Source organism: Acomys russatus, chromosome 4, assembly GCF_903995435.1.
Source record: "Acomys russatus chromosome 4, mAcoRus1.1, whole genome shotgun sequence".
NCBI classification, from domain to species: domain Eukaryota; kingdom Metazoa; phylum Chordata; class Mammalia; order Rodentia; family Muridae; genus Acomys; species Acomys russatus.
The window spans coordinates 18202109-18215056 of NC_067140.1; the positions used below are offsets into that span (position 1 = coordinate 18202109).

The window sequence follows — 12948 nt, forward strand, 5'->3', positions numbered from 1 at the left end:
TGTCTTAGTTACTTTTCTATTGCTGTGACAGAACACAATGATGAAAGCATTTAACTTGTGCCAAGGTTCACCAGTGGCAGTCTGGGGACAGCTCTCCCCAGGAGTCAGATCTTTCCTTCTGTTTGGAGGAACCTGGAGGCAGGAGCTGACGCAGAGTGCTGCTTACTGGCCTGTTCCCTCAAGGCTTGCTTAGCCTGCTTTGTTTCGGTTTTTTTGAGACACAGTTTCTCTGTGTGGGGTTGGCTGTCCTGGAACTCTCTATATAGACAATTCGAATTCACAGAGATTCACCTGCCTCTGCCTCCCCAGTGCTGGGATTAAGGGCTCCGCCTGGTTTCTTACAGAACCCAGAGCCCACTAGCACAGGGATGGCACTGCCCACTATAGCTGGGCAGTCCCACATCGAGCATTAAGAGTTTGAGTTCCAGGCTAGCCTGCTCTACAAATCGAGTCCAGGACATAGAGAAACCCTGTCTCAAAAACCAAAAACTAAGATTAAAATAAAATAAGTAAAGAAAGAAAAGAAAATGCCTTACAATCAGATGTGTATGGAGGCATTTTCTCAATTAAGGTTCCCTCCTCTCAGATAATTCTAGCTGTGTCCAGCTAATCTAAATATTAGCTAGCATACCCTATTTTACTTTTTAAATCTGCATCCGGTTTTTAACTATGTGTATGTGTGTACGTCTGGGGATGTGGGCTCTGGGGACATGGAACTCTGGTCCTCTGGGAAAACAGCATATACTCCTAACCTCTACGTCGTGTCCCACTCCTCACTTTTTATTTTTATATTTCTTTCTTTGTTTATTTATTTTTGGAGACAGGGTTCCATGTAGCTCAGCCTTTTAGGCAGAGGAGATGACAAAGCCTTGCTGCTCCTGCCTGAACTCTCAGAGTGCCGGGATGACAGGCATGCGCTACAATACCTCATGTTATGCAATGCTGGGGGTGAAGGCCCGCTAGGCGCTCCTCAAACTGTGCTGTATCCACAGGGGCCCTTTATCCGTTTCCCGAGACAGAGCTCTCACTCTAGCCTGGCCTAATCTAGAACTCATTAAATGGCTGACGATAACCTCGACTTTAGCTTGCTGCCTCTGTCTCCCAGAGAGCTAAGATTACAGGCATCCTCCCCCCCCCCCCCCCCCGCCCCATGAGCTCTGGTTTTACGTGGTGCCAGGTTTGAACCCAAGGCCTCCCGTGAGCTAGGCGAACACTCTACCCACTGAGCCACAGCCTCGGTGCCGGGAAAGCTGCTCATTGTTTCAAATACAAAAATACTGTTAGAAACCGGGCGTGGTGGCGCACGCCTTTAATCCCAGCACTCAGGAGGCAGAGGCAGGTGGATCGCTGTGAGTTCGAGGCCAGCCTAAGCTACAAAGCGAGTCCAGGACAGCCAAGGCTACATAGAGAAACCCTGTCTCAAAAAATTAAAAAAATTTAAAAAAATAAAAAATACTGTTAGAATATATATGTGTGTAAAATGCATATGCATTTACATCCAACTCATACACAGAACATAGTAGTCTCCAGATGTTAATGCAGCAGACGTCAAAGCCTTCTTGCCGAACTGGGGTAAATATGACCTGGTAAATCTTAGGTCAGCTGGAGCCCAAGCTCCTTGGCTTCCTGTGGTCTCACACGTGGCCTCCCACATGGCCTCCCTCTGATGGAGTACCACACATCTCTAAACCCCCACCATCAAAGGCCTTCTCTCATCTCCAAAGACCACCACAGTCTGGAGATGTCGCTCAGGTTGTGGGTGCTTGCTCGGCATGCAGGAAGCCCTGGAGTCCACACCTTACACACCATACATTAGGCGTGGTGGCGCCTGCCTTTAATTCCAGAATTTAGGAGGCAAAGGCAGGTGGATCTCTGTGATTTTGAGATCAGCCTGGTCTACAGAGGAAGTTCCAGGGTAGGCAGGCCTACAAAGAGAAACCCTGTCTCAAAATAATGAATATCAGAAGACTACCCTGGACGGCACACACCAGGGTCAAGTTCATATCCGTGACCGTGTGTTACCATCAGACCCCGGCAACAGCTGAGGTGTCCTAGTGCTTGCGGTTGTAAACTTTGCATGGGTCAAGTCTCAAAACAAACCAACAAAATATATTTGATTTTTTATCATTCCTACTTTAAGAGCACTGACTGCTCTTGCACAGGACGGGTGTTCAATTCCCAGCACCCATATGGTGACTCACAACTGTCTGTAACTCCAGGTCCAGGACAATCTGACATCACCATCTGGCCTCCACAGGCACTGCACACACGTGATGTACAATTCACAGGCAAGGAAACACTCATAAAATAAACAATTAAAAACTGGGACTTGGCTGGCCTGGAACTCACTCACAAAGATCTGCCTACCTCTGCCTTGTAATCGGTAGAATTAAAGGTGTAGATCATTGTGCCGGGCTGAAACGAATAAATCTTTTTTTTTCCCCCCCAAGGGTTTCTCTGTGTAGCTTTGGCTGCCCTGGACTTGCTTTGGAGACCAGGCTGGCCTGGAATTCACAGAGATTCACCTGCTTCTGCCTCCGGAGTGCTGGGATTAAAAGTGTGTGCCACCAGGCCCAGCTACAAATAAATCTTAAAAAAAGAAAAATAAAATAAAATAAAAAACCTCACCTTCACATTGCTGCTCCCCCAAATGCAGGCTACATACCAGAAACACAAGCCAGCCAGCGCAAGGCCCTTCAGACTCAGGGCTGAACCTGAATCACCTCCACAGCCTGGCACGCCGCACTCAACTACAACTCTTTAACTCTTATCTGGGGAAGCAGCACGATGTCTCAGTGGTTACGAGCACTAACTGGTTTTCTAGAGGTCCCAAGTTCAATCCCCAGCACCTACATGGCGGTTCACAGCCACCTCTAACTCCAGTTCCGGGGGGAATCTGATGCCCTCTTCCGGCCTCTGACACACTCATGCAGGCCAAACACCTATAGGTATAAAATTAAAACCAATCTTTTTTAGTTACTTATCTGTGTATGTGTGTACACCTTTTGCCTATATGTATTCATGCGCACCAGCTGGGTGCCCAGGGATCCTAGAACTCAGGAGAAGGCTTCAGACCCCCTGCACTGGAGTTAAGAACGAATGGTTGTGAGCCCCCATGGAGGTAGCTGGTAGGAATGGACCCTGGGTCTCTACAAGAGCAGCAAATGCTCTTAAATGCTGAGCCATCTCTCCAACCCCTACATCAGTCTTTAAATAAAACTGGCCGGGCTTGGTGGCACACGTCTGTAATCCCAAGCACTCGGGGACACAGAGGCAGGTGGATCTCTGAATTGGAGGACAGCTTTGTCTTCAAAGTGAGCTCCGGATAGCTAGGGCTACACAGTGAATAGGGCTACACAGTGAAACCCTATCTCGAAAAACAAAATAATAAAAAATAAATAAACAAATAATAAACCAAAATGGTAACTATTTACTTTATGTATCTGTAGGGGTACAGAGGAACACCAGGGTGCATATGTAGAGGTCAGAGGCCAACCGGCTGGAGCTGGTTCTCTGTATCCACCCATGGGTTCAGGGGTCAAGCTCAGGCCATCAGGCTCAGCAGCAAACATTTTTCCCTTCAGAGCCATCTCCCTGGGGCCTCACTACGTAGTTGTGACTAGTCTGGAACTCATGATGTGGACCAGGCTGGCCTCGAACTCACAGAGATGCCCCGTTTCTGCCTCTGTTGGGATTATAGATGTGTGTTCTACCATACCCAACAGATTTTTTGTTTCTTTTGTTTTGGTTTTTCGAGACAAGGATTCTTTGTGTAGTCTTGGCTGTCCTAGAACTCGCTCTGTAGACCAGGCTGGTCTTGAAATCACATAGATCCACCTGTGCCACCACCAACACCCCATGATTAATATAAAATGATTTGCTCTACTCCCTCCAGGCCTCTGAAAATCTGTGCCTTGGCTGTGCTGGACTCGCTTTGTAGACCAGGCTGGCCTCGAACTCACGGAGATCCACCTGCCTCTGCCTCCTGAGGGCTGGGATTAAAGGCAGGCACCACCACCGCCTGGCAGTGACACATGCCTTTAATCCCAGCACTCGGGAGGCAGAGACAGGTGGATTTCTTGTGAGTTCGAGGCCAGCCTGGTCTACAAAGCGAGTCCAGAATAGTCAAGACTACACAGAAAAACTGTGTTTTGAAACCCCCCGCCCCCAAAAAAGGCGTGCAGCCCCACACCCAGCTTCAGGGCATATTTCTACCCTATAAACTATCACTCTTAATTTATTGCTCAAATTCTTCTGTTACGCACTGACCCTGGGCTTCTCAACCCCAATTTCCATGTAAAATCATTGGGGGGGAGGCGGCCTTTGAAAAGACACACAATCCCAGCACTGGGGAAGCAGAGGCAGGCAGATTGCTGCGAGTTTGAGGCCAGCCTGGTCTACAAAGTGACTCCAGCACAGCCAAGGCTACACAGAGAAACTCTGTCTCCAAAAACAAAAAACAAAAACAAAAAAGACACATAAAAGCCAGGCCTGGTGGCCCAGGGTTGTCATCCCAGCTAATCAACTAGGGTGGCTGAGACAGGAGGATCACAAGCTTTGAATCTCTCCTGGGCTCAGAGTGTACTCACAGCCAGGAGAATTTCAGTGACACCTCAAATAAAAGGCAGAAAAGGCTGAGAACACAGCTGAACGCCTGCATGCACCCAACCTCCAGTGCTGAGAAAGAAACAAAGAGTCACATACACAGGACCTCCAGCTCACAACAGAATCCCAGGCCGCACAGCATTCCCACTTCCGTTATGTTCTGTATGGCGCCCAATACAATGTAAATACCGCCTAAGGAATCAGACCAGACCTTGGAGGGCTTGCTGACATATTCAGGACATGAGCGATTTCCATTTTTCACATTTCGAATATCAGCAGGTGGCTGAATTAGTGGACACAGAGGCCCCCGTACAGATCCCACATTCTCATTTCAAAGTCTTACATGGGGCAAGGATGGGCGTCAACTTTCCCAGGGAAACCCCTGCAACTGCCCAGAAAGGAGCCCACACGTATTACACGTATTAGTCAGACCTCAATCACCTGGCACATTCCTGCACCTAGTAAGGAGGCACGAATCAACCACAACACATTAGAATCTGCTGAGCTTATTATTTATTGGCAGGCTTGGGGTGGAGTTCCAGGCAGAGCTCTAACTATGTGTCTTCATAAAAACACACATTCTGGGGGCTGAGGGTGTAGCTCAGGCTTGAGGGCCTGGATTTGAATCCTAGCACCACCAAAACCCAAAACAATAAGAAAGCCAAGAAACACAAACAACACCTGCAGGAAGTGTGGGGCAGGAAGTGTGGGAACCCTGTTCCAGCACCTTCCCGCCCCCGCCCCCGCCCCCACCCCCAGGCCTTCCATTTCCGTTTCCCACTCGGTATAATTGAGTAGAGCCTCAGACCTGAGGCTTCAGAGAAGCCAGGCACAAAGAGCCCACAAAATGGCAGCTGGCATCTCCCCTTATTACACTGACACCTGGTTAGCAGCCCCACCCAGCTCCAGCATCTGGGGGCCAAGCCACAGGGAACCCTGGAGAGGGCGTCGCAGGCCCCGCCTAGCCGCATCGCCTCACCTGCGCGGCCCGTAGGAACGCACCTCCCAGGTCCCACCCCCCAGGAGCTCTGATTGGCGGGTGGAGGCGCAGACAAGGACTCTGCGTTCTCCCCAGCCCAACCCTTGTCCCCAGGGCATCGCGACCCGCCAGGGCGCCAGCCCCTGGGGGTCCCCCGCGTCCCAAGACAGGTTCCCAGGGGCCGCGGAAGGTGTCCTAACCCTCCCTCCCCACGGCCGGGCCACTCACCCCCCGCGCGGCCTACTGTCCACCCGCTTCTTGTGGCGCACCGGCTGCAGCGGGATGCTGTCCGTCATGTCGCCGCCCGCCGCGCCCCCTGTACTCCCCGTGGCCTCCGCGCCGCCCCGGGGCAGGGGGAGGAGGCGTCGGCAGCGGGCGGGCCGGGCCCGCAGCGCAGGGGCGAGGTCGCGAGCGCCGGGCCACGCGCGGAGCCGCCCGCGCGGCCCGACCGACGGACACGGCCGCACCATGGGCCCCGCTCCGCGCTGCGCCCACGCGCGCGCCCGCCGCCCGGGGCCGCCGCAGTGTCCCCGCCCCGGCCCGCGCCGCGCGCCTCCCGCACGCGCGCCCACCCGGCCACGCGCCCCCCGCTGTGTCCGTGCGCGCGCGCGCGCGCTCGCCCCGCCGCACTCACCCCACCCCGGGCATTCTCTCCTGCTCGCTCCGAGCCGTGTGCACACACACCCCGCCCTGCTCACTCCACCTCCACGCCGCGGCCACCAGCACACACAGCCTGCTTACTCTGCTTCGTTCTGCGCCTCACACTCGGGTCCCCCTCCCGAGGTTCGGGATCCGGGCTGGGGGAAGATGAGGTTTTCAGACCCACACACACCTTGGCATCAATTAAACCCCTCCCTCCACCTGCATGCCTAAATCTCAGTTACAGACTTACAGCTAAGCTTTCACCCAAACACCCTTACAAGTCTCTAGACACAGCCCTGCTCCACCACTGATGGCATGCACAGAGTCTGTACCTGTCAGTCTGTCTAACCCTCTTTCAGTCTCTATCTCGAAAACGTTACTGTGAAAATAAGAAAATTCATGGCTGCAGAGATTGGTTCAACATTTAAGAGCACCCACCATCATCACTCGACCCACTTGCAACCTGGGCCCCAGGGGATCCGAGACCCTCTTCTGGCCTTCCAGGACACTGCACACATGTGGCATAAACTCACACAGGTTTAAAACTCACACTGGTTTAAAAATAATAAAAATAATAAAAATAGCCCTTTTTTTTTTTTTAAATCGTCACTTAGGAGCCGAGTTTGGTGGTACATGCCTTTAATCCCAGCACTCAGGAGGCAGGGGCAGGCTATCTGAGGTCCAGGCCAGCTTGGTCTACAGAGTCTAGGACAGCCTAGGATACCTCACACAAACACACATGCACACACACAAAAAAAAAAAACCTATCTCAAAAACAAAAACAATAGACAACAAAAATCAGCACATAGGGGGCTGCCAGAGAGATGGTTCAATGGTTATGTGCTACATACACTTGGAGAGGACCTAGGCTCTAGGTTCGATTCCCAGCACCTACATGCTCAGGACTGTCTGTAATCCAGTTCCAAGACGAAATGACGCTCTCTTGTGGCCACTGTTGGTACTGCATGCATATGATGCAAAAATGCATGCAAGCAAAACACACCTAATAAAAATGCAGATTTTTTTTTTTAATGAGTATGTAGCTGGGAGTGGTGGCACACGCCTTTAATCCCAGCACTTGCGGAGGCAGAGGCAAGTGGGTCGCTGTTGAGTTCGAGGCCAGCCTGGTCTACAAAGCGAGTCCAGGACAGCCAAGGCTAACAGAGAGAGACTCTGTCTCAAAAAAAAAAAAAACAAAAACAAAAAAACAAAAAACATACCAAAACAATGAGTATGTATGCCTCGTGGCACATACTTTTAATCCCAGTACTTGGGAGGCAGAGGCAGGCGGATCGCTGTGAGTTCGAGGCCATCCTGGTCTACAAAGCAACTCTAGGACAGCCAAGGTTACACAGAGAAACCCCGTCTCAAAAAAAGAAAAAAAAAAAAAAAAAGATGTTACACCATGTAACTAAATAAACAGTCTGAGGAGCAAGTCCTGTTAACGTTTCCTGTCCAGGTCCCTGACACTTTGACAATATTTTCTCCATTCAGGAGGGAGTAGCCAATTGTTCCTGTGTGTGGGCAAAAAGTAGCTAGGAAGATACCATCCAAAACAAATGACGAAGATTCCAAAGAACTCCTCACAGAAGGAGGCATCAGAAGTATCCCTGCGGAGGAAACAGCGCTCTTCTACCAGCTGACCTGGCCTGCTTGCTTCCTGCTCTCTTCTAGAATGAAATTAAGGGCTTTAAGGGTTATGATACCCTACCACAACCAAAGATAGAACTTCTAGCTGATTTTAGCTTGAGCCTAGAGCCGGCAGGAAGTCCCAGTAGCCCTGCTACTCAACCCAAATAACCAAACCCATTCATGAGCAAGGCACAGCTCAGAGCTGCCAGCACAAAGCTGTGAGGTCATCAGGGAGCAGGGCCCAACCTCTCACACTTAGCCATCAGGAAAATGGGGCCTCCCTCCAGTCACAGCAGAACCTACAGTGACCATAACACTTAGGAGCATCAAGCCAACATAAAATCAAGCTCTCCTTGGCTTCCTGGAGCCGCCTGTGGTTGCCCTCCCTGGACCCACACTGTAGCAAGGGCAGCTGGCCAGCCAGGATCCTGTAGGGTTCCAGCGGCTTCCAGATGTGAAACTCCTCCAGCAAGCTACACATGCTGCAGGGGTCTAGTTCCCTGTAATACAGCTCAGGAAAATTCCGGACTCAGAGAGTGCTAGAAGGAGTTAGAGCATTAGTCAGTCCTTAGCACTAGAGTGTGCATGCCCAGAAGGACTGTGAACGAGGCTCCAGGGCAGCGAGAATGCGCCTGTGTCTTTGAAATACACTTCCCATATATAGCCCAGGCTGGCCTCAAGTTCCCAATTTTCCTGCCTCTGCCTCCAGAGTGCTGGAATTAAGTACAAGTCTGGCCTAAAAATACTTTTGTTGTTGTTGTTGTTGTTGTTGTTGTTGAAGGCTTCCATCCATAAGATATTCTCTCATGGAGAAAGACTTTGGTTTTGTTTTCAAGATAGGGTTTCTCTGTGTAGCCTTGACTGCCCTGGACTCACTCGCTTTGTAGACCAGGCTGACCTTGAACTCAGCGATCTGCCTGCCTCTGAGTGCTGGGATTAAAGGCGTGTGCCACCACCACCCAGCTTTTTTGTATTTGTTTTGTTTTCTGTTTTTGTTTGTGTAGAAAGACTTTGTATAAGTTGGGCCTAGCGGTGTGGGAACAGTGTGGCTAACTCGAAAGGTTTGCAGTGGTTTGGAGGCTATCCTGAGATACATGGGGAGTTCCAAGGCTATCTTGGGCTACATGGGGAAGACCTTGTCTCAAAAGTCAAAAACAGGGCCTGGAGAGATGGCTCAGTGGATAAGAGCACTGTCTGCTCTTCCAGGGGTCCTGAGTTCAATCCCCAGCAACCACATGGAGGCTGTAATGTGAGCTAATGTGCACTGTAAACATAATAAATAAATCTTTTTTTCAAAAAAGTAAAAAACAACCATAATAACCTTTTAGCCATTAGCTCATAAGAGAGCACATGTTACCATAAGACACGAGAAAACCATGAAGTCCTCCAGGCAGTCAGTACAACATAAAACACACTAGACACACGGCTGTCACTCATGGTTATAGAAACAGAGACTGGTCATAGACCTCAGGGTCTTTTGTTTTGAGAACACTCTCAAATGTTTCCCTATTCCTAAGATGTCCCTCCAGTTCACATTAAACTCGTAAAACCACTAGAAAGAAATGAAAGGCCTTTGTTGCTGTCGTGTTTTTGTTTAGTTTTGTTTTGTTTCCGAGACAGGGTTTCTCTGTGTAGCCTTGGCTGTCCTGGACTCACTCTGTAAACCAGGCTGGCCTCGAACTGACAGAGATCCACTTGCCTCTGCCTCCGCAAGTGCTGGGATTACAGGCGTGTGCCACCACACCCAGCTACCAGGCCTGCTTGATGCAATACCAGGGATGTAACCCTGGCTTCCTGCATGCTAGGCCAGCACACTACCAACTGAGCTGTGGTCCCCATCCCCCAAGAACCTTCTTGCAATGGACTGGGTTGACCCAAATCTAAGGGGAGGAGCAGAGCAGCACCAGCCCACGGGGTCCTCTTCAGACACAGAACATTCTTCTCAGCCCGGCTCAGCCTTGCACCACAGCCCTTTTAGAAATCCATGGCAGCCCTATCTAGTCAACAGGTGTTGGGTGCAGGAGGTCCTTCACTCCTGGGCGCCTAGAGTAACTTGGAAGAGCAAGGCAATCTAGACCAGCTCCTGCTTTCCAGAACTCTGAAACACGCGCCCATGGGGTTCCCATGGCACCCTCTGTGGATGGCACGTGTGAACTGGACTCTACCTAAGCCTCTCGGTTCAGGCCACAGAACCTCAAGTTCATAGTGGACCCCAAGCTGTGGGCCACTTACCTCTCTGTTAAGGAGTGCTGGCAGGGATGCTGGGAATGAAATAAACACTCGTGCATCTCCCTGGTGAAATGGCTTAGCAGGTGAAAGGCGCTAACCACTGCAGGCCAGTGATCTGAGTCCCAAGGCCACAAAAAGGTGGAATTGAGAGAACTGACTCCACAGTCATCCTTTGATCCACCCCATGCACACGGGTATGTGTGTGCAAGAGCACATGTGTTCGGGGACACACAGTGTGCACGGTTCTTCTGACCTCCACACACACAATTGGCTCAGGCATACCCCCTTGGATGCATGGAGGGGAGAGGGGGCCACAGTGTGTGTGCGTGCGCGCGCACGCGCGCGCACGCACACACACAGTACAACTTTTAAAAACCGGGCCTGATAGGGCTTGCCGTTAATCCCAGACTTAGGAGGCAAAGAAAGGGAGGCAGATCTCTGTGAGTTCTAGGCCTATAGTGCGATCCTAGTCAATTAGTGTAAAAGTAACTTATCTGCCTGCTTCAGTGTTGTCTGGGAGGCTTTTTTTTTTTTTAAGCTTTATTTATTTAGTATACAGCGCTCTGCCTGCATATACACTTGCAGGCCAGAAGAGGGCATCAGATCACACTATAGATGGTTATGAGCTACCATGTGGTTGCGGGGAACTGAACTCAGGACGTCTGGAAGAGCAGTCAGTGCTCTTAACCTCTGAGCCATCTCTCCAGCCCTTGTCTGGCAGGCTTTACTACCTCCTTCTGCTACCCTAGGCCTAGTCCTGGAAGCTTCTAGCCTCTGTACAATCTAACCTAGGTCTAGAACGAATTTTCAGCCTCTGAGACTTACTGCTTAATGAGCTCACCCTTTCTAGTTCTTTCTGAGCTCTGGCCTGGCTGGTTCAACTCAGCTGTTCTGGCTCAAACTCTTCTCTCAGCGGTCACCACCATCACCACCCCCCTCCCCGCACCCCACCACCATTTGGCGTTTTGAGACAGGGTTTTTCTGTGTAGCCTTGGCTGTTCTGGCCTTCCTTTGTAGACCAGGCTGGCCTCCAACTCACAGAGATCCGCCTGCCTCTGCCTCCTGAGTGCTGGGATTAAAGACGTACACCACCACACCTGGCTTCTGAGCAGATTTATTTATTATGGCGTCTCTCTCATCCTGGAATTGCTGTTTGGCCTCAAACTAATTTAGAAATCTGTTCTAATCTTCTGGCTTCTCATTTTCTGGCTGATTCCATCTCCACGTGACTTCTCTCTGCAACCCATCCATTACTGTCCTGGTAAAACTGCCTCTTAAGTAGCTTCCCTTTCCTCTCTTCTCGTGAGAGTTGGGCAGATCCTATTCTAGCAAATCTTCTCTGATTTGTTAGCTTTTCTACCACCTAATTAGATATTTTGGGGGGGGGGGGGTTCGAGACAGGGTCTGTTAGCCTTTGCTGTCCTTTTTGCTTTGTAGACCAGGCTGGTTTCGAACTCACAGCGATCCACCTGCCTCTGCCTCCCGAGTGCTGGGATTAAAGGTGTGCGCCACCATGTCTGGCTTCAATTAGACACTCAGAGAGATCCGACAGCCTCTGCTGCCACCACATCCTGCCTGAGTTTCAATAACCCGATCCCTTGTCCTCTTTCGTTTTGGGAAAGCAGAGCTTCCTAGGGCCACACTATGGACTTCTTTCCTCTATTCCAAGTGTGGGCCCATACCTAGCTTTAAACTAGAATAGTTTCCAGAAAGTACGGGGATCCAAAGGAAGATTCCACCTCACTGAGGGACCGAGATGTTGAGAGTACAGTCAGCAAAGAAACTTCCTTGGAGGCCAATCCCTTGGGAGGTCACAGGGGACCAGGTGAGATTGAGTGCACGGAAGTCCTATCTAGTCCACCATTCCAGATAACCTAGACCCCCTCAGTTAGTTTCGAGCTCTTTGGTTATAAAAGCCTGTGGTGGAAATGCAGGTGTCTCTACCTGCTGCAGGCTTGCCTTTGGGTATTAGCTACATTTCCCACCCATTTGTAAGTTCATCTCAACACACCTGATAGCCTGAAATTTTAAGTGTTCTGCTTAGCTTGAGGGCTGTAGGGTGGAGAAGGCAGATACAAAAACAGGGCCCAATGTGTTGCGAGTCCATTTTTCTCCCAAAAAAGGTCAAAAGCATTTTAGAATTAGAATGCCGGTTTCCATATGTTTAAATCTTGACTGTTGTTTGTTGTGCCCGGGGGCTGTTTACCGGGGGGGGGGGGGGGGGGGGGGGGGGGGGGGCTTACTCAAAGAACAAGCGCAAGCTGCCTGGCCTTTTGGAAAGGCTTGCTCAGTCTGCCCACCTCAACCCTCGAGCCTTCCACACAGGGTCAAGTCACCTGCTTCACTCTTCTGCCAAAGCCTTATTCTGCTGCTTAGCGTATGAAGCGAAGTTTCTGGTTCCTATGAAGACTTAGGCCTACAAGAATTGTCTACAAGATAGTCAAAAGCACAACCTACAACAATTTCTTTTTAGGCAAGACTAGGTGACTTCACAGCTCTGAAAACTAGTAAAGACCCCCCACTGCCCCCTTAAACGGATGACGTCAAAGCAAGCCACATATGAGCAGACTTCACGATCCAAAACAGCTCACTGGACACCAGCAACCCCACCCCCACTGCCTAGCAAGGCCTGGAACTAGAAGTTCCCAGTCCCTACCATGTGACCATCCTGGGGTGTGTCCAGCATGGTGAAGAGTTAACTATGAATGGACCCTCCTCCCACCTGTGCTACAAGAGACCCTGTCTCAAAAACAAACAAACCAAACCAACAAAACACTCACCCACCACCTTAAAGGGCCTACTTACTTAGTTCCAGGACAGACTGGATATATGAGATTGAGATTTTAAAAAACAAAAACAGG

General features: G+C 50.5%; 1 protein-coding gene across 2 annotated transcripts in view; it reads right to left on the minus strand.

Moving 5' to 3' along the window:
• The window catches only part of Atp9a (ATPase phospholipid transporting 9A (putative)), a 111346-nt gene extending 105035 nt beyond the window's left edge, over nt 1-6311 (minus strand). The window contains exon 1 of one of the 2 annotated variants that reach the window (XM_051143865.1): nt 6219-6311. In XM_051143865.1, the coding sequence (XP_050999822.1) occupies nt 6219-6232 (14 nt within the window). In that variant the 5' untranslated portion in view covers nt 6233-6311. Of the gene's footprint in view, nt 1-5812; nt 5976-6218 lie in introns of those variants that run through there. The other variant, XM_051143863.1, reaches the window with a different exon arrangement.
• Nucleotides 6312-12948: the final 6637 nt, after the last annotated feature.